At 41.1% G+C, this 22,828-nt stretch overlaps 1 protein-coding gene across 1 annotated transcript in view; it reads right to left on the bottom strand.

Annotated features, from left to right (window-relative positions):
• Nucleotides 1–8,810, bottom strand: part of LOC106522149 (Down syndrome cell adhesion molecule homolog) — a gene marked incomplete at its 3' end in the record, with an annotated part of 155,510 nt that extends 146,700 nt beyond the window's left edge. The window contains 1 exon segment of the mRNA XM_014015011.1: nt 7,967–8,810. Within this exon segment, the coding sequence (XP_013870465.1) occupies nt 7,967–8,009 (43 nt within the window).
• Between the last annotated feature and the right edge of the window lie 14,018 nt (nt 8,811–22,828).

Genomic DNA, 22,828 nt, shown 5'->3' with positions numbered 1-22,828 from the left:
GTGTGTGTGTGTGTGTGTGTGTGTGTGTGTGTGTGTGTGTGTGTGTGTGTGTGTGTGTGACGTGAAGCTGGTGGAGTGTGTTAATGTTGATGTCACAGCAGCTGGCTGCTCTCATCCTGTTAGCTTTGCCTGCCATTACCCCCCCCCACCCCGTTGCTCCTGCAAACTGCTGCGTGCCATGCTCATTTTAATACTCCAGACTCATTTGACCGTCTTTATGGACTTATCATATTAAACATTTATCGCGGCAATTTCCCTAAACCAAGCATGTTTATTCAACACTTAAGGGACCGCAGCACGGCTCCTTTTAGCACACACACTCCCCTTCACTCCCATCCCCATCTCTCTCACACACACACACACACACACACACACACACACACACACTTATTTTCTCCTTTTACTCGTTTCTCTCCCTCTCGCTCCCTTTAGTCCCCGTGGCTTGCTTTATATAAACCCCTCGTCTCTTATGAGGCGCCGCCTGAATAAAAAAGAGAGGTATTTTTGTACAGTTTTCTCCCTTTTTTTATTTTATTTTATTTTATTTTTTTCATTTCTGGTCATCCTTTTTTCCCCACCCATGGCTGGGTTTGTTTCTGGTGACATTTGGGGGCAATTTTAAGACAAAAATCTTATATTTGGGGACAAAAGTCGAGTCCCCATTTGGTTTAAATGCCATTGGTGGGTTAGGTTTAGGACCAAGGTGTGAATTGAGTTTAGGTTAGTTTTAGGATCAGGTAGGTACCTGTGAGGTTAGCCTTAGGGTTTGTGGTCAGCGTTAGGCTGTAGAAATGTAATGGAAGTCAATAGAATGTCCCCAAATGTGTACGTGTGCAAACATGTGTGGGTACACTGGTGTGTGTGTGTGTGTGTGTGTGTTGGGGGGGAGTAATACTCTATGAAGCCAGGCAGTAAATCAGGCACAATTGTATTCGGAGCATTTAGCACTTTAGATGAATTGAGTTTCAATTTAATCATCTGATCAAACACTTATTAGCATAATCACTCATGGGGATGGAGGGTCTTGATAAAGAGACCCGGAGTAACTCTTGATCGACCTTGTCTATGTGTTGCTGAGTGTYCTGTCAGCACTTCGCAGCACACACAACGGCTACATGTTCCTCAGGACCCATGCGGGGGGCCTTGACTAAATTACCTTCTTTTGTGTAGACAATACAGCAGCTCCCTATTTTTGTCAACAGCACAGCCGCTGCAGAATGATCTTTTCACTGCTAGATTACCCTGAAATCAAATGCATTGCTGCCGAGCCCCCGTGCCCTCCTTTTTTGATCTTCCACAAGATGGCTTACTGCAGCATCACACCTTGCACCGAGCAGAGGAGGTCTGGGCGTCTAGGAATACCACAAAGTGCTAAGATTATTGACAATGCACTCAGTCTCACACCGGGCTGGGGTGTTGGGTGGGGGGGGGCGGGATCGATGAGTGGCTGGAAGGGCATAAATCAGACTCCTGTGGCTCCACTCCACGTCACACCTAAACCCACCCACCCAGCTCCACCAATTAAACACACACACACAGGAGATCTCACACACCCTGAAAAACCTTTCAATGTGCTGCATAAAGGTGTCCGTAAATGAACACGAACAGAAAATCCACAAATAAAGAACTTAAATCACAAACAYTCTCTCTCTCACACACCAACAAGATGACAGCATTTTAAAAATGGCGGGCTAAAAATAACCGTCACTAACTTGGTCTTAAATCTTAGCATCTGTGCCAGGTTTAAAAATAAGGAGCGGTGTCGAGAAACCAAGCTGGACCCATTTGTCTTTCTGTCACACTGTCTATCCAGCTCTGCCTCTTATGTTATCCATTAGCCTACTTTAAAAAAAATATATATGGAAGGTGGGGGGAAGTGGCAGCAAAATATCTAGAGGAATTGCCATTTTTAGATCATGAACCAACAAAAAAAAAATCAGAGGTAAGGCTGCAGAAAGGTTGAAKTTGTATCCTGTAAGTGCTTTTGTTTTTCAGCAGCAGATGTGCGGCAGGCCAAGCTCAGAGACAGAATCGCAGACAGCTCATGAGCAACAATACATCACGACTCAGGCCCGAGTCGCAGGGATCAATTCAGCCTTGGGCTGCCGACGGCGTGCAGTTCAAAGCCCGGCCCCGGTGCGAGGAGGACTGGATTAGGAGGCAGTATTTATGAGGTGCAGCACGGATGTTTGTCTTGTGATGGATAGCAAACTCATCATACCTTCACCRCCTGTCTTTCACTATGAACAAAGGCTGTGATGTGGCACACCGCTATAGGACGAGCAGCACGGCTACAGCAGATGACGGCTGAATGCAATTTCTTTTGTCTTTGCGTTGACGTACTGACATTTTTTGAGCCTCATTGCTAAACAGGTAACATATTCATGCATTATTGGCCAAAATCACCACATTAGGCACATTTAATCTCAAGTGATCAGAGAAGAAACAAACCAGAATCTGGTGATGTTTTGCTGCTCGGTTCAAGTAACACTGTCGATAGAAAGCRCATAAATCAAGTTTAGGTCCTTTTGATGCAAATCTCTACTTTGTGTACCTAAAATACATACTGCCATTCCTGTGGGAAGTGTATCTGAGGAAGTCAAATAAAAATGGAAAAAACTTTCAAATCACTTTTTTTAGACTGAGGTTTAAAAAAAATCCAATAAATCAAAAGAGTGTTTTTGCCTAAATTTCTCGTCTCTACTAATTAACACAAGAACCACTTCCAAGAATGATCAGCYTTGTTCAGTATGTTGTTTTTATCCAGCTATTTAGAAATCCCTTGGACACACAAGATGTAAATGACAAATGTTGGAGGAAATAATATTTGTTGTGGTYGAGCGTGGCCATTAGCCTGCAAAGCAGAGTTTGAACTCTTCTGAGTCAAATTGAAGGCCTCTACATGTTCCTTCTTGTCACAACTTTTCACCCGGCCTCAACAAGAGACTGTGATTGGTCAAAAGTTTGTGGGTGGGCCTTCAAATACTTGCTTCCAGAATGCACCTTTTGTACCCRGAAACAGACTTTTATAAAGAGTCAAATGATCAAAAACTCGTGAATAGAAAATAAAACAGACGTTCTGCAAAAACATGTGGAGCTTTAACTGGGACAGATTAGTGGACAAAATAATGGCGGACATCTGATTTGTTTTTTTCCAGAGCATACAGACGCCAGCAGGGAGAAACCCTGTGGTGTATCCCACAGCAGGAGGGGTTTCAGGTGCTCGACATACGTTGTGTGTCTCAGAAACTATGAGAAGTAGGTGTGAAAATAAAAGTCGAAAAGTCGGTGTGGGATCGAGTTTAACGGGCCTTTACTTGTAGATTTTCAATGCCAACCTACAAATTCCAAGCTCCTCTGCTTTGGGTAGTCACGCATTAAAAACTTTGAAAATAAATGGAAAGCCTCTCTGCACAGCAGCAAAAAGTGGGGGGCTTCTTTGACTCGGACTGTTTTAACCTGTCAAATAAAGCTTTTTACACAAGCACCCCCCCCCCACCCCCTCTACAGTACCTGTGCAATGCAGCACAATAATATAACATGTCACTTTGACAGGTGCTGAGTGAATTAAAAACATCCTCTCCGCCGAGAACTCCGTCAGAGAGGGAAAACCCACGCCAGATGTACTACAACCTCACTTTGCACGCTTGATCAAACACCTACATCTGGGTGCCGAGGGCTTTTCTGCTCTTCCCCGCAGATGCTAAATGATATCGTTAACATTTTAATGCAAGAGGCATTTACACACGGGCTTGCGCAATTACACCTCCAATTCAGTGGAATCCAGACAGACACAGTGTGATCGGTAATTAGATTTTACATCGGGTGAGACACACACAGACGCAGACACACACACACACGCAGAAAGAGCCACCAAAGCTTGCTCCTAATTAGAGAGCCAGACAGAGTCGAGGAGGTACGGTACAGTAGAGTAGCCCTCATTATAGACCCAAGATGTATGAACTGGAGGATATCTATTATGATCACACATCAGGGTATCCATTACCCAACATTAGCAGCTCTTTCAACTGGAATCACGCACGGAGTTCAAACCCAACAAACCCTCTCAGAACTCGTTCGAGTGAGCAAGAGTTAAGTGGGTTTGTAAACTTAATTTAGCCCATTAGATATTCACAKCAGAGCGAGGCGGCACAAGGTGATCTTTCACCTGCTGCGTGGTTTTACGGGCTGATCTCATCTGGGAGAGCCGCCGTACGACTTGTGCAACCGAAGCCTAATTGTTGATCAGCAAACAGACTAATGGCTGTGAGTGCGGCTGTAAAACCCACTGGTCAGATTTCACTCGTTTCTCCAGCGATCGCCGGACAGCTCGACTCCTCCCGTTCTCCCTTCCTCTCTTCCCACTTGCAGCCATCTTTCGATTCCAGCTGTAACKTCTCCATCTGGAGTTTCGGGTTGCTAATAATGTGAGGTCATGTGCAATTGGCCAGGCTACTAGTGTTGGCAGCTGTGCATCACGTTGAGTGCTTTACAGAACTGGACACTCCACCCCCCCTCCTCGAATTTAGAGTAAAACGTGTCAATGTAAAGGTCGCAGCTAACCAAGACTTTATTTCCTGACCTCTGCCTAAAAGCTCATATATTGACAGAAAAGAAAAAAAAGATGTGAGGGCTTTTATACTTCTTAGCCACRAGGTGAGAAAGTGAGTTAATGCATGTCTACAAATCATCTCAGGCTTTGTGGGAACTCTGCGAGAAGCCTTGTCTCATTACATCTTTCCAATGAGAATTTGAATAGGCCAGATTAGCTTGCTGTGCTTTTTGCCCAGAGGCCACTTTCAGGCAGATATTTAATGTTTTCTCTCCTGTACTGATCACTGCCTTTATAGATTCTGCTTGCAGGAGAGSACAAGTAGGAAGCCTTAAATGCAGGATAACCAATGATTGAGCTGCTTGATTTTCAAATATGACAGTATTTTTTTTATATCAAAAGAGTGATCTACAGGCAGTCAGAGTTGTAAAGTAACTTAAGTACAAATACTTTGTTACTGTACTTAAGTCGAAATTTTAGTTATCTGTAATTGAGTAATTATTTTTCAGCGTACTTTTTACTTTTACTCATTGCATTTTTACACAATTATCTGAACTTTCTACTCACTACATTTTTTAAAAAGGTAAGAAGAAGAAAGTCGTTACTCCTGTTTTATTCTGAGTACTTAAAAAAATACTATCCTGATAAATTGTGTCTCCTGGATAGAGTGAATTAAATTGTGGTTGGATGAGAAGTATAAATAGATACCATTCTGACACCCTATTAGCTTGTACACAACCCATCACAGCTGCACGCCGTTAGAAAAAATATTTTTTGGAGAAGTCACCTCCCAATAAATGTCATTTTGGAAAATCTAACTGCTCACTTTTACTCAGTACTTTTACTTTTAATACTTAAGTAGATTTTGTGTCAGAAATTTACTTTTGATACTTAAGTACAAAAAATATCTGATACTTTCAGACTTTTACTCAAGTAATATTTTTAGAGAAGACTTTAACTTTTACCTAAATATTTTTATGATAAGATACTTGTACTTTTACTCAAATATCACTTTGAGGTACTTTATACAACACTGCAGGCAGTTAAAACTGTAAAACTGCTTGTCTTATTTGAAGAGTTGGTTAAGAAGGTATTAACACACCTCGTAACAAACTGATGCAACAAAATAATCTCTGATTCAAACACTTCCGATGTTTTTTGTCTTTTTTCGATAAAGTCAAACTCCTGGATCAGGAGTTGCCTCCTGGTTTCCGTGTCTGCCATTTTGTAACGGGGTCCAACTTGTGATGAAGTYCCACCCCACGTCAAAGTAGACAAAATTGGCCTGAACGTAAACAAGCAGCAGACTCTTTCTGACAACCCCAGGCGTACGCAGCGTAGAGCTCTTTTTCTGAGCCCACATTGTCAGGATGTTGAATGCAGGGGAACGCTTTAGGACGCAGCCCCTGACACCCATTAGGGAGGGTTACCATAGAGACAGGCCAGCGAGCAGGCCTGTTCCTGAAACAGCAAGAATTGTCTGGAATTCAATCTCTGCGCCTGCCTTCAATCTACAAGGTCATTCATTCACTCTGACAACGACTGCTCAGCCGAAGAACACCTCATTTTCATGATAATCGACAAAACATCSAGCTGCAGAGGAAACCAGGACTTACAGCCACAGAGACGGACAAATCCACCGAACAACAAAAATAATAAACGTGAACGCGTTCATCTTGAAATGCATCGACGCTGCAAACGACGAGCACAAAGTGCAACGTCTTTAACCGAACGTTGTCTTCGGCTTAATCCCTATCARTGGTTTGCCAGGGGCCTCCTCAATAATCCCTTATGCAATAAACGGACACAATCTTGCATGGCGGTTGATCCAATGTCAGATGATTATGATTAATGGGGGTTCCTTATTGTTCCTTTATGAGTTTTAGCACAAGCTGGGCTGAGGGAGATACCATTTTATGTGGAAGCCAGTGTCAATAAAACAGCACCGACTGACTGACGGCCGCCTCGCCTCTGAAAAAGAGTCGACATAAAGCAAAAATCAATTTCGGAAGCCTTATTTTATCATTCCAGCCAGGGAGGAAACTGGAGGGGGGGGGGGGTCCATTTTAGGGAGTGGGGTGGACACAAAATCCCATATCATAGCCTCTTGATGCGGTTAAATATATTCATACCTGAAAATCCCGACAATTCTGTCAATTTCTCCTGCATGTATTCAGCTTTTATTATTATTTTAAGCCTTTTTTGTAATGATTTTAAGCCTTTTATATGAACCAGCCATTGGTTTCTGGCTCTCATTTGAGCATTTTTGTCGCCTTGATGTGTTTTTCTTTCAGACATTTTCTTTCCTTCCCTCCATCGCCGCCTTCTTTCCCTGTTTTCATACACACCCAGTCAGCCATAATCCCTCCCCGTAGAAGCAACTCTGGCCAATAAGTGAACGCAATAAACTGTGTCAATTTTCCGCTATTGATATTGGATAAAAAATTAATTAATTAAAAAATTAAACAATTCTGGGAGCTCGGTGGCATTCGACAGGGTCATGCACACAACATTCAAATGTAGATAAAGGGCGATAAATAAACAGAAGAGGCATCGCCTCAATAACATTTGAACAGAAAATGTGTATTTTGTTTGAATATTAATTTTAAATTTTAAAAATTTGCATTTAGCTCATTWAACATTGCCTTTTCAGCTCACTGTCAACTGAACTCAAAATAAAGCCTTACATCACATTTAAGCCTCAGTAAAGCTGCGATTCCATTTGTTGTCGACAGAGTCATGAATGCATTTCAATATTTAGAATTTTATTTTTCTAAATCATCGTCTATTCAGGCAGGGATAACTGACCTGGAGAAATGTTCATAAATGGATGTGTTTTTACGCCTCGTTTTAACATTTGGGCCGATTTGAACTTGGGGAAAATATGGGAGGCGGAGAAGAGGAGAACGGGTTAAACCAAATGTTCATTATATCACATACGTCACTTATTACTAAGGGCCGTAGTGGAACAAGAATGTGAGAGAATGAGAGGTGTCAGGCTTAAAATAAAACAGGATTAAAGAAAGAAAAACAAAAGATTTGGTTTGATTGAATTTAATGAAATAGAATTAATAAAATAAAGCCAAATTTAAACCATATAAACCTGAGCATAGCACGGTTTGTTTTTATTTTGGTGGGGATTGTGTCTCTGAAGGCCATAAATATGTTTGAGGGTTGTTTTTTGTGTGTGTGTGTGTGTGTGTGTGTGTGTTTAGGTTTTAATGCCTTATCCATCAAGGGTGACAGCTTTTTAATTTTTTTTTGACAAGCATCTAAAATCCATCCTTGTGGGTCACAGGTGACCTCCATCCTCTCCTCTCTTCAGTCATTTTTTTTCTGTCTCCCAGTGATTTGTCTCCTGCAGCAGGTAATAATGAGCAGCGCTAAGAATAGACTGTAGCAGGTGAAACTTACCATTCAAGATGCTCTGGAGGAAGAGAAAAGCCAATATCCACATGCCCTGCTCCGTTCAATCCCCCCCGCCCCCCTGAGCTATGCCTTCTCGTCTTCCTCCGACCGGTGCCTCCCTGGGCTTCTCTTCTGTGCGCTTGGTGTGAGGTTAAACATTTGCCTCTGTTTTGGAGCGACCCAGTCCGACTTTTAAAAAAAATCCTCTTAACTTTTTCATTAAAGTGAATTATTCTCTTCTTYCTCTCCCTCCTTTTTCCTCCTTGCGCTTGGAACAAATGAGCCTCTGTGATTGTCTTGTGCGCTCAGACTCTCCTCCTGCGCTCTTCTTCCCTGTTTTTCAGAAAAGGATGCCGAAGTGCTGAAGCCCAGGTGAATGTGATGCTGAGTCAGAGCTGTGTGTGCGTGTGTGTGTGGATGTGTTTGAGTGTGTGTGTGTGGATGTGTGTGAGCGTGAGGGGAGAGAGGGGGGAAAAAAGAGCAGATCTTGGTGCCAGAAAAAATATAAAATAAAAGGAAGGGGTGGGGGGTCAGAAATGTACTAAATGGAACACTAAGTTGAGACCCATCCTTGGTGGTTTTGGGGGRAAATGAGTATCTAATAAAGCAGCGTTAGAGAATTGGAAGAATTAAAAAGTGCCTTTTTTTTCCCTCTCCTCGGACTCCAAAGTCAGATCCTCTCCATCGCCTCTGTGAGTCCAGTAAGAGGCGAGCAAAGCGCATCATCCCCCGCTGCCGCCGCTCTGTGATCGCACCGCTCCGACTCTCTGAGCGTTACGCAGAAAAGACCTCCGCTCCCCTGCCCCTGCGCGCGCTTTAACTCCTCGTTGCCTTAAAGGAGCAGAGACGGCTGCCGGTCGGTGATGAGGGCAGGACACTAAGGGGAGAGAAAAGGAGGTGGGAGAGTGTTTGGGAGAGAGAGGGAGGGAGGGAGGGAGAGAGAGGGAGGGCGCAGTCGGCGGGACATTTGCATGAAGGAAATGAGGCACCTGACGCACCGTTTTTACGCACGGAGTTGTTTGGGCTCAGCGGGGAGAAGCGCTGTCTGCTGGTGTGCAGGTGTTCTCAGCATCCCGACCTGCCTGTAATTTACCCAACAGGGCTTTTTTTTTTTTAATAAATAAGGACAGAGAAGGATGCAAATCCTCAAGGCTATCAAAAGACGCACGTTTTTCTCTGCCTCGTTCAGGAACAGTAAGCTACAAGAAAACAAGCAACAACACAAAYAAACAATAGGCCTACCAATTCTCAATACAATGCATGTCGCCCGTGGCTGCCCATGCCAGCGTTTTAAACTCTTGTGCCGAGAAATGACAGAGCTGCCGCCCTTTTATGCGCGATCTCACGGGACATCTCGCGTGATCTGTTGGTTCTCAGACTATGTTTTGAGAAGGACTCTGTCACCACCACAACAAATTTTCATTTGTGTGGGCTAATGTTGCTTCGCTGTGGCAGARATCTTGAATAGGTTTGACTCCAAAAGTTACTGAGTTGTAGATAAAGTGGTTGCTCCGACAGACAATGCCAAAGTTTTCAACAAAGACATTGTGCTGCCCTTGACATATGTGTTGGGGATGATGCTCAGCTACGACCACAGCAGAATATCTGGAAAACTGGCTGAGTTGCAGCCATTTTTGTGTTCATTAGCTGTGACAGCTGTCTTAAACTGAAAGTTGATCAGCTGTATGRACACTTACTTTCTGAGTGTTCCAATAAAACCAGTGATTCGTGGGATATTTTGCTAACAGAAAAACAAACACGAACCAATAACATTATAGCTCCACCTTTGCCTTCACTGTTTGGTGATAAAGACCAAATAAAACATCAGTGGATGGGGGGGAGACCAGGTTAATAAACCCTAAAGGGGGGTGCCTACAAGCGTACATTCTTGCACAGCGCCTCTCTTCAACGCCACAATCCACCCCACCCACCACCACTCCTCCATTTTAATGCCTGCCTTGAAGTCAAGGGTACCGAAGGCAGAGGAAGCCTCGTGGGCCTGGCTGTCCACAGAGCCGCGGCTGTACTGGATGTGATTTCACCTGCAGCCCCAGTCTGCAGCACTCTATCTCACATAAGAGTCAAATCAGAAAACCTCAGGGTGCTCATTTTGGACGTACAAGGATTTTTTTCTTTCCTTTTTTTTTTTCAATTCTAATTGTAAACGTCAACAAAGGCGTAAGCGAGCTGACACGTGCTGTTGTTGGAGACGGATTCMTTCTGCGGTTTTCTGTCGAACTCGATGCTTTTGTTCCAGGATTCATTCTGCCTCTCCTCGCTCTGGTGCTGCAGACAAACAGCTGAAGTTTGTACCAGAACGCACCGTTCCAGTGCGCCTCAACTGTTCCTTTTCTGCTCACCTCTGTTTGACGTTTTCAGCAGATGCCTGCAGTTGATAAATTTGTTTTAACGTGGCGTGCTCGTGTCGCGTCAGATTGTGGGTTTGATTGAGTAAGAGGATGTGGTGAAACTTGCTTATTTGCTCAAGTTGCCAGGTAAATCCTAACCAGTTTAAGTCTCTGTGTGGAGGAAACGCTAATGAATCAGGGCAGTGGGTCAGAAATCCTGCCTGTCAGTTGAGAGTGGATTAACAGGACTGTGCTGATGTTTCAGCTTCAAACACTCAATGAGCAAAGTCTGTGAAGAGCTGCAAAGAGGAGGGATTTAACTGTTTGTGTCATGTATACAGAAATGTATAGGAGAAAGGGTGAAAGGGATATGATTTTATGTTGTATTTAATAATGATTTTGCTGATGTCTGTGTGTATGTATGTGCCTGTCTGTTAGCAAAATAACTCATAAACCGTGTAGCAGATTTTATTGAAAGTCTCAGAAAGCCATCGCTGGATGTACATCTACAGCTCTTCAACTTTTGGAGTCAACCTGATTTCAAGATGGCCACCACAGCTTAGTGCTATCATTAATCACAAAAATGATGTAACTCAGCCACTTTAAATGAAATTGAGCTCAAATTTAGTGTGGTGGAAGCTGAGAGTCATCCCCAACAAATATGATGAGCACTAACTGACCTTGCAAGATCTGTTTTTAAAACTTGACCGATAATTGCTGCAGTCAACTCTGCCCGTCTGTTAGCAAAATAGCTGATGAACCACTGCATGGGTTTTATTGAAACTCTCAGGAAGTAATTATTGGATGCACATCTACAAATGATTACATTTTGGAGTCAAATTAATTATAGATAGCCACCTCAGCTCAAGGACCTTAGGTCACACATTAAGTGGCTGTAACTCCACCCTTTTTGCAGATACTGAGCTAAATTTTTGTGATGATGGTTGAGATTTTTCCACAATAAACAGACTGAGATTGCACAAAATGTCTTTTACAAAGGCTGACCAAACTGATTGTAACCATTTCATTTTTCAATATATTATCTTAGTATAAACCTGTGATTTTAAAGTATGTGGGCATCCCTTCAAGGAATGGTAGACCTTTATTTATTTTCTCTGATTCATACTAAAAAAATCTAATTTTTCTTCAGCTCAACCTTCAGCAAAGTTTAAAAGGAGCAAGCTCACTTCTCTTTGCTGCTAAAGGTAACGTTCACAGCCTGCAAAGACAAACAATCCCAAAAGATGGAGGAGAAAAATAAATAAATAAATAAATAAAGGGATCTAAACGGGTTCAACAGATTGACAGAAGGATCCGTGGCATTAGAGGGAGCCATCTGACATTTTAGGGGTAAATTAAGCATCAGCATAATCTAACTCAGCAAACAGGATTTTTGTGAGAAGCCAGAGTGAAACAGGATTGACGGGAAGCTTTGGAATAAATTAATGCAAATCAAAAGCTATATTTGTTTGCATAAAATTATACATAAAAATAAATAATAATGCCGAGGCTTGGAGTCACAAAGCTAATAAAACATTTACACAGGGTTATGTGTTGTACACATTCTCACAACACAGTATAGTCCAAAAGCTTCATTATGTGTGTTCAACAACATAAATTAAAAATATAAATATTTATAAGTAGATCAGGGATGGGCAACTGGTGGCCCACTGACTACATTCGGCCTGCACGTGACTTTCGTAAGGCCCGCCATTTTTTAAAGCTAAAAAACGCACTCAAAGCAGCTTTTAGATTTGTCTTAGAAAAATAACAAAAATGAATAAAACTGTCCTCTGTAACACTAAATTCGTTGCAATGACGGAAGCACAAGTCTTCTCTACCAATGAGGAAGAGCTGGTGAGCCATGGCTAAGAACAGAGGAAAGAAAACTGGACAAATAAAATCACGTTTCAGTTGAAATGGGAGGTAGATTATCTGTTCACGGAATTTCAAGGCAAACCTGTTTGTTCAGTCTGCTTAAAGACACTGTCTGCTATTAAGGATGGTTATTATAAGCAGCCACAACATGTTGCACAAAGACGTTTACTGAAGTCGCAAGTACATAAACAACAACTTTTTACCAGAACCACACTAGTCTGCACTCAAGGCAGCTTGTGCCGTACCACTTCACCTCACTAAAGTAAGCAAATATTTATTTTTGGTTTGCTTCAAACATTTTGTTTCCATAGTTATTAAACAAGAGTACCACTCTTATACGTGCATTTGAGTATGAAATATGTTAAGTTTCTGCACTGCATGTTTTTTTAAATGACAGTTTTGTTACATTTGGGCAAGAGTGCAGCGCCATATGGCCCTCTGGTAGTGCTAACAAAAAAATGTTGCCCCTTCCATCATTTATGTTGTCCATCCCTGAAGTAGGTGATGTGGGGGCATCATTTAAACAATGTGCTTTGATATTATCAACTCTAATAATTAAAAAATAACATCTATTCTGTTAATCACAACTGGGATGAGCTTGTTTGACATGTTTAATATCTGCTTAGCTCAAGTATTCACCCGCTCTTAACAAAAGCCATAATTAAAAGATGATTACTCCTTTACTTTGTTTTTAAAGCCATGGATTTTTAATCTTACTAAGGTGCAAACTATCACTTTTAAGAAAATAGTTATAAAAGATCTTTAGTTTAGATGATTTGAAGATGATATTTAACTGACAGGGAAATAGATATATTTTCCATCTTGGTGGAAACAGGTGTGAGTGTTTATCACTTCCAGCAGCTGCTCAYACACGAAGTGAAAGACAATACCTTCATTTTTAATCTGAAGACGAGAGTCACGACCTTGTGCACGACCTTGTGCACAAAGGGCTGAGGTATTCAGCTGCAAAGTCTAACAGATTATCTTCAGGACAGCAGAGAAGGCATAAATCTGTGATTGTCAACTGGTGGCTCACGGGCCACRTGTGGCCTGCAGGCTCATTCCATTTGGGCTGAAAGTTAAATCCAACACAGTGATCAGTTTGTCATGGCGTCTCACTCAGACTGTTAGTTTTAGCAGGATGGGAAACGAAAAGGACACTCAGGAAGTTTCAGGTGAAGTATCGTGTTTATTGCAAATATATCTTTTTTATTTTTGTGAGGTTATTTTGAACTTGGAGTAATTGTGTCAYGTTTGTGCCAAGCATATGGACCTGAAATATGTTTATTGCAAACTATGAAAGCAAAAATAAAAAAGGACAGACTTTAAAATCCACATTATATGTTTACACTGATGATCATGGTCAAACAGAAATTTATGAAAAATGTTCCTTTGCATCATAATTACTCAAAACTATTTTTAAAAAAATCAAACCTCAAAGCAACACACAGTTTGTTTAGTGTTCAGTTGACACGRCTGAACATCACATGTCTGATGATAAACGACACATAAAGATTTACATAAATCTAAAATATGTTGAATGAATTGGAAATATGATAGCTTGTTTAGTATTACTGCGTTTCACTTCAGAATACGTCCGGTGGGTTTTTGTCAGTGTTTTGCAGGGAGGGGGTGGGTAGTTGGTTTCAGCCACCCCCCTGCTCCCCCACCACCATCACTACCACCCCTAGCATGATGCCATGCCTAAACAGTGATAAGCGAATGTGACAATGGGGGCCCCTGGGCTGCTGCAGACAATCTCGGCCTCGCTGTGTGATCATGCGAGCGTGTCYTCCTGTGGCTATGTTTACATTCATGCCCCCATATCTGTGTGGTGATAGACGGAAAGGAGACAGTGGAGCACATACGAGACACTTCACGAGGCCAAGGTCGCGACTCCGTGACTGCAGGATGGACAGCAGCTCGGGATCTGTTGGTTCCCGTCATCCTGCTGTCAGCTTCTCTGTGGACTGAGAAACTAGATGAAAGTCATTCTTCAGAACCACGACAGACGTGATTCTTGTTTTATAGTTAATCCCACACAACAATGTAGAAACAGAGTTCTGTTTATAGTTGAAATAAAAGAAAGGCGTTAGAAGAAGCAAAGGAAAATATAACAACTTCACATCTAAAAGGTTTCATTGTGCTTATAGAAGTGCAAGAAAAACAGAAGCATGGCACAGTAACTGATCATGCTCATCTGCTGAGGGAGCAAGTCCTGCAGAAATAAAACAACTAATAAGAGGAGTTGCTGCAGCTGTGAGATGGAGATGGTGGTAGGTGGTGTACTGTGTACAGTCCAAGAGCTTCATACTTGAGCGTTCTGATCACCTGACAAATTCCTAATTTATCACAATTTCTGTCATGGCATCAAGAACAAGGAGGAAGGGATAGCTTGCATTTTAGCTTTAAAACAACAAAAGAAAAGAACTTACCCAGGGTCTATTTCCTCCCACAAATTATTTGCTCTCTGAAAGTCCTTATATTCCTTCATTGATGTATCATAAAGTTTCTATGTTTTCTAATCTCAGTGAGATGCTCTTTCTCCATTTCATCCACGAATGACACAGTTCTCAACTTTATCTGCTTGGTGTCACATCCAGAAAAGTTCAATGTGAACTCACCGGGCAGTTTATTGTGTGACACTGCGGACTCAAACATAAAACACTGATCTCTGTGTGGACCTTGTGGACCTCCGCGGAGTGAAGTACGTCTGAATATGTGGGGGCCTTAAGTGTAAAGCAACTTTCATATTTTCATTAAAAATAAATGTGAAAGCTGTTTAAGTTAAGTAAATCCAACATGTTTTTTGAGTGTGTGATTAAGTTTTAAGAAGGGATGGGACTTAATAAGCTAGTTGCTTCATCCTCTCAAACATTTTCTTTTTTTCCTCTTTTTAATTAAATATACTGTATACTGATTTTGTGTTCGAGATACACGAAGAAACAAAAACATTATTTTTTTTCTTGAAACAATGCATTTCAAGTGCTTTCTTCAGATTAAAATCAAGGTTAAAGGTTAATCTGCCGTAGAGGTCTTTTAGACTGTTAGATATTTTGCTAACACTCAGCCTTTTACAGTGGTTTGCAAAAGTATTCATACCCCTTGAACTTTTCCATATTTTGTCACATTACAACCACAAACATAAATATATTTCACTGGAATTTAATGTGAAAGACCAACACAAAGTGGTATACAATTGTGAAGTGGAAGCAAAATTTTACATGAATCAAAACATTTTTTACAAATAAAAAACTGAAAAGTGCGATGTGCAAAATTATTCAGCCCCCCTGAGTCAATACTTTGTGGAGCCACGTTTTGCTGCAATTACAGCTGCAAGTCTTTTAGGGTATGTCTCCACCAGCTTTGCACATCTAGTGACTGCAATTCTTGCCCATTCCTCCTTGCAAAACAGCTCAAGCTCAGTCAGATTGGATGGAGAGCGTTTGTGAACAGCAGTTTTGAGATCTTGCCACAAATTCTCAATTGGGTTTAGGTCTGGACTTTGACTGGGCCATTCTAACACATGAATATTCTTTTTTTTAAACCACTCCATTGTAGCTTTGGCTTTATGTTTAGGGTCGTTGTCCTGCTGGAAGGTGAACCTCCGCCCCAGTCTCAAATCTTTTGCTGACTCCAACAGGTTTTCTTCCAAGATTGCCCTGTATTTGGCTCCATCCATCTTCCCATCAACTTTGACCAACTTCCCGCTCCCTGCTGAAGAGAAGCACCCCCAGAGCATGATGCTGCCACCACCATATTTGACAGTGGGGATGGTGTTTTCAGAGTGATGTGCAGTGTTCTTTCTCCGCCACACATAGCGTTTTGCATTGTGGCCAAAAAGTTCAATTTTGGTCTCGTCTGACCAAAGCACCTTCTTCCACATGTTTGCTGTGTCCTCAACATGGCTTCTGGCAAACTGCAAACGGGACTTCTTATGGTTTTCTTTTAACAATGGCTTTCTCCTTGCCACTCTTCCATAAAGACCACATTTGTGTAGTGCACGACTAATTGTTGTCCTGTGGACAGTTTCCCCCACCTGAGCTGTGGCTCTCTGCATTTCATCCAGAGTCACCATGGGCCTCTTGGCTGCCTCTCTGATCAGTGATCTCCTTGTTCGGCCTGTAAGTTTAGGTGGACGGCCTTGTCTTGGCAGGTTTACTGTGGTGCCATACTCTTTCCATTTCCGGATGATGGATTGAACAGTGCTCCGTGAGATGTTCAAAGCTTGGGAAATCTTTTTATAACCTAAGCCTGCTTTAAACTTCTCCAAAACCATATTCCTAACCTGTCTGGTGTGTTCTTTGGACTTCATGATGCTGTTTGCTCCCCAATATTCTCTTAACCAACATCTGAGGCCGTCACGGAGCAGCTGTATTTGTACTGAGATTAGATTACACACAGGTGGACCCTTTTGAGTCATTAGCAGTCATCAGGCAACTTCTGAATGCAATTGGTTGCACTCAGGGAAAAGGGGGCTGAATACTTTTGCACGTCACACTTTTCAGTTTTTTATTTGTAAAAAATGTTTTGATTCATGTAAAATTTTGCTTCCACTTCACAATTGTATACCACTTTGTGTTGGTCTTTCACATTAAATTCCAGTGAAATATATTTATGTTTGTGGTTGTAATGTGACAAAATATGGAAAAGTTCAAGGGGTATGAATACTTTTGCAAACCACTGTATGGGTAATAAAAGGTTAAAAATAATTTGAATCTAATTKGGTTTTTTAAATCGTTGCCTCCATAAAACCTGTATGATTTAAGAATGACTGTTGAAATATTTGTATTTTTATCACTGAAAATGCCAATTTTATGTTGTTTTCTTGCTAAATATGTGTGTTAGTTAGAAATTGTCTGTATTTAGTTGGTGCACTGTTTACTTTTGGATTAGCTCTAATTCTGCCTGCTGTAAAATTAACACGCATCTCTGTTGTTTTTTTTTCTCATTTTTTTATTGTGTAAAAATAGAAAAAGATATTAGAAGACATTACAGACATGGTTTAAAAAGACTTTGGTTCTTCACATTTTAACTGTTGCCAATGGTAACACTTCCTATTTTAAATACTTCAGCCTGTGAATGTTGTTTGTAGCTGAATGTCCTTTCATTCCTGCCATGAGTTTGTTTGTGAGACCCTCCTGCAGGGACAGATGTTTGAAGGAGTCAGAGACTTTTAATAATGCTCAGGTCAGTCAACTTCAGGGTAACATGATCAAGTTTGACCTTAAACCTCTTAAAGAAGTCTGAATTGATTCTGAAATGTGTTTTAAGATCCTGCTCTTGTAGAAGAAGCTTTTTGAGTCTCTTCTTGAGTATCTGCTTGTACTAAATTGAATCCATTCATCCCTCTATGAAAGGTTCCCTGTGACTAAAAAGATTTTCAAGCAATCCCATCAGCAGCTTTCTGGGAAAACGTTCTCTTCCAGGCTTCAGCTGAACATTGGCGCTCATGTTAACCTCCTTTAGATGCGGCAAATAAACACCTGGAATTGTGTTGTTAWCTTTCAACGTCTCCTCCTCTCTATCAGGTATGTCAAATGTTCAAAGGGTTGAGCAGCTTGTTAAAGTAAAACTGCCAACTTTTGCCAACGTTGAGCATTTGAAACATGTTGAAAAGTTTTACATCACTTTCAGTCTAGTAACTGTGGATATCRAACCTTACTTATATTCAGCAGTGTGAACGAGCTGAGATTAAATAACACAAACAAAGAAGATGGAGTGCGTCTTGCTTAAATTGTTCAAAAGAACATTTATTTTCAGTACAAAAGCGTTGACATTACATTGAAGGAAATTGTGTGATGCATTTTGCAACAATTTGCTTTAATCAGGGAGATACAGTAAGTCTCTGTCCCACACTGTAACATCAAYGAAGCTTCTTTAGGATTACATAAAAGGTACGGCCCCCAGGGTGTGGTATTATTRTTTATATATAAAGAAGACTTTCGGAGAGAAGAGAGCAGTTTAGTGCAACCAGCAGCTGACACAGGGCTGCTGTTGARRARKYMMYKKTTTTKKTTYSMYKRWTAARACTCAGGGCCACAGACCGAGGTGCTGGGAGATACTGGCTCTGAACTGAGATGGAGTTTTTTAGAGCTGAAGAATAAAGCTTTTAAAAAAATTATCAATTTGTTTTTTTCTGCAAAGTTATTCTGGCTTCCAGTTATTGATCACACTTTTCTTTCAAACTGGTGACCACGGGGTGTGATTGGTTGAACTTGGATCAATTAAACATTTTCTATAAAATATGCATGTGCTGCCTTTTAAAGGCCAGCATAGATACAGTTTGATTTTTGTGTGCAATTTAATTTTTAACTCTTCATTTTAAAATCAGTAGGCCTTCCGTGTGGACCAATATAACAGGTTCCAAACAATATGTTTTTAAAGGATAATTAAACTTCTTTTTTTCCATATTTGTGTCCCAACTGTAATGGTGTCTATGCTTCCTTGGAATTTTATTTTGCAAGATATTAAACTCAAGACAGAGAATTGGCCACATTTGCTGAAATATACAGAAACAACAGTGAGAAAATATTGTTCACAATTCTACATTCACCATGATCGTATCTACAGCTTAAATTAATGATTATTCAAATCATAAATAAGGATTTAAAAGCAGAAAACCCCATGTTTTTTTGCTGTTTGTTAGAGTCTGCAGGTCCAAAGTGAAGAAAGAACTGYAGCTTTTTCTGAGTATGTGCCAATCAAGGTGGAATGTAGTGTTAATATCACAAACACACGTGTCCCCCTGGTCGACCCTGTTAGCGTGTGCACAGATGGGTAATCCCTCAGGACGGAGCCTCTTGTTTTGACAACTCCTGTGAAGTCCGGTGTCTCTTCCAACAAAACACACAGATTGGCCTATCAACAACGAAATGTCAGCCCTCAGCTAACTCCTTCGTCAAACTAAAGCGGGATCAGGTTGCCTTTACGATACGCAGCCCGTTAACTCAGAATAGAAGCAATCTAAGCGCAGTTGTAACRATCCTTTTGTTTGCTGAGACAATGACATTGATAAGAGACGAGCCAATCTGGTGGCTCCTGATACAAGTGGGTATWCGGTTACACGTCGCCAAGGCCAGCGCGATGTTGCCCCCAAACAGACTTCTGGGTTGGATACTTTTACACTCCACGGACCCCTGGGGATGAAAAGATAACCTGCAGGTCAATCAGCATGAGGACACATGCACGGTCTTTGAATTACAACGGCTATAACTTAGGAATGCACCAGCTGTATGCAACGAATCAGGGCTTCAGCGCGTCAGTCACTGGAAGTAATGAGGAAGGAACTGASATAAACACATTTTGAATTTAAKGTTGCTGTTTGTCATGTTAGMAAAATACTATGTGAATAAATAAACAAATTCATCATCTGTGACTAGTCGACCTTTGGATTTGACTGAATAAAAGATGGTCGCCACAACTTATCAAACTTAGCAAAYAGAGCAATGATGCTACCATGCAGTGATGTCACAAGAGAGGAAGGTTTAGGAGAATCTCATGTATTATTTCATAAACATTTTTATGGGAAGAAAAAAATGACTGTCAGCTCAGTTCCTTCAGGAAAACTTTGGTCTATAAGGTACTTGAAAGAAATAAGTAAAAGTAAAAAAAATACCTTAACAGAAAATGACTTTTGGAAAATAAAAGTTTCAMTGATAATAAAAAGCAAAGGTCATAAAACTGCACACAAGAATCGAGCAAGCAAYAGTAAAAGTACTTTTACACACTCTTAGAAATTATGTTTAATTTACTTAAATTGGTTYCACTAAACCGAGTTGAGTAAACTGATTTACATTTACTCGACTCAGTTCAGTGTCAGTTGATATAACTTGGTTCAGTAAACATAAGTACATAAACAACTCTTTATGATGAGTTTGGTCATATTTAAATTTGTAATGTGTAACTAAATAAAGAAGTAAAAGTATCATTTTTATATTTTGAATGTAACAAATAAAAAGTAAGTTACTATTAAGTAAAATATTTAAGAAAATTACAAATCTTCAAAAACAATACTTAAGTACTGCAACAAAGTATACATCTCTGGCTTTTACTACGTTTAGCTTTTAACCAGTCATTTGATATTTTCATCTTCCAGCTATATGTGTACATTTAGCTAGCCTTTTGTTACTTTTAGTTTTAAGTTAGCGTTTTGATACTCTTAGCTGTTAACATAGCTTTTACTAGTTTTAGCCTTAAGCTAGTGTTTTGGCTACTTTTGGCTTTTAGTTAGTGTTATAGCTTTAACCATTCAATTTTGGCAAACTTATCCAGCAATTTGTAGTCACATAGCACATTACTGACAAAAAATTTCTTAAAATCTGTGTTTTATTTGTTTGTTTGTTTTTGTTTTTGTTGATAGTTTTTTGTTTTTTATAATCAGGTTTATTTCTGTTTTGTAATTCTTGTGTTTAGTTATGTTACTTATGTTTTCATCAGTTCCTCAGACGTCCTTTCTCACTCAGCCGGCCACGCCGACACACCTGCAGCTGGTCTCATCCAACGCAGCTGTTTTCCATCTCCTTGTTAGACCAGCACCCATTCCTCAGCTGTCATTCCCACATAACGTCCAATCTTCTTCTTGCCATCTTGTGTTCTCTGTGCCTCCTCAAGTGTTTGTAAGTTTGCCGCCACCACAGTGTTTTTTTAATAAAGTTTATTTCTTTGTAGCTCATCATATGCATTCTGGGTCCAAACCATAAACAAATATTGAGACTTTTCAAACAGAAATTAAGTACCTTAGAAAATTAAATGAAAATTACTACCTTTCTTTTTAGTTGTTTTACTTCATAAAAGTTTCTGCAAAAAGAAAAAGAACAGTCACTTAAATGATGCAACTTAACAACAAAAGTTAGAAGAAATAGTTAGATTTAAAGTAAAGACATTTCAGTGCAAATAAGCTTTTAGAAACAAATTGTTAGTTGAACTTGCAAGATCTGTGTTAACCAAATTGTAGTATATTTGCTGATTAGCTGGATTATTCTAGCTAAATTAAATACATTGTTTATGTATTTATTCATTTCTTGTGGTAGAGCAGTGAATTAGTTTATAGCAGGTAGTCAAGTGGTCCTGAAAACTGAGCAAAAACACCAAGGTGTGTCTGTGTGTATATATATATATATATATATATATATATATACACACACACATAATGTAGCTGAAACTCTGGTGTTATATTTTGTTTGGCACTAGAAGAAATGGACCACAGTCCCAGTGAAATAACCCTCACCATGCCCTCCTCCGTTCATGACACCAACACCTCAGCCCACAGCATTTTGAGCCAGTTTCCCATTGGTTAGCAATGGCACAAGGCACAGATGAGCAAATCTATAGCCAACCTTGACGTGCAAAACTAGGACGCTGAAGGGGACAAAAATGGGAGGGGAGCGGAGGAGAGGCGGTGGTGGTGGRGGGTAAAAAGAAACATAATGAAAAAGCTGCAGGAGGAGTGGCAGAAGGAAGTGAGAATGGAGAGCTGAGAGGGTGATGGAGGAGAGCGGACAGAGGAAGGAGGAGTGGGGTGGGGGGTATAGGGTGAAGATGATGGAAAATAGGAGTAAAAGGAGGGAGAGAGAGAAGGGTGGGATTTTGGTGATTTGTAATCTGGCTCCATATGTGCCTGGTCTCCATCTCCTCCGTTCTCTGCTTGAAAACTGAAAAAATCAATACGCCCACAGTCTGGTGTATCCCCACATGAACCGGATCATTAAAAATATACAATCAAARCTCTCCCGTCGTCGTTTTTCACCACCGTCATCGTGATGGGCCCGCGTGTTTTCACGGTGCACGGATCTCAGCACGTCACCGGCGTGTCTGTACCGTGATAACCCAATCAATGACCTTCTAATTATTCCAGTGTCACAGTTGATCGTGGTGATGAAACAGCCCCTCAGCCTTGACTCTCAGAGTGCACACAGAGACGAGSTGATTGTTATCAAATGCACAACCGAAGCAGGCCGGTTGTAATAGAAATATCTGACTTCTCAGCTTCACAACTCAATCCAACTCAGGGTCGCAGTGTTGCCTAGTAACGATGGCCCTCTACTGACCTTATCTATCTGGTCATAAAAATGTATGAAGACAYCCCCCCCCCCCTTTTTTTCTCTCCTACAGGCCCCCTCATACGCCTTCTAACCTCCTCCCTGCCTGCTTTCGTTCAGGCCTCTTGCTACCTTCCTACAACAACACCCCGCACCCCCCTCCCCACACAGAACACAACAGATCCAGCGCTGGTGGGCGGGTGGTGGGTGGCTGGAGTGATGCAGATTGCATACTATGAAACTGATAGATAGCTATAAGAACGGAGGGGCACAGTCAAGCACAAAGGAGACTCAAGGCTGCACTGCAAGGTGAGCTGGTGCACAATGTTCTTTCAGCGTGGAGTGTCTATTCACCCAGCGGTGGGAAGGAGGAGACTCTGTAGAGAGGTGGAAAATGTTCCAGCGAAAGAAAAATGAACACAGCAGGCCTCCCGCAGCAACGCTTCTTTCAAAATATAAGATGGATATAATCACTGTCCCCTCATGGGAGCCAGGTAGAGTTGTCTTAATTGAGGAAACCTTAGAGACGCCTGTCCTCAATGAAAGAGCAATTGTTGCGTTAGATGCAACCTCTCAAAATCACGGGGGGGGGGGGGGGGGGG

The sequence above is a fragment of the Austrofundulus limnaeus genome, unplaced genomic scaffold (genome assembly GCF_001266775.1).
Source record: "Austrofundulus limnaeus strain Quisiro unplaced genomic scaffold, Austrofundulus_limnaeus-1.0 Scaffold122, whole genome shotgun sequence".
Lineage (NCBI taxonomy): Eukaryota > Metazoa > Chordata > Actinopteri > Cyprinodontiformes > Rivulidae > Austrofundulus > Austrofundulus limnaeus.
The sequence above is the reverse complement of the archived record's forward strand: the minus strand, read 5'-3'. Positions and strand labels throughout refer to the sequence as shown.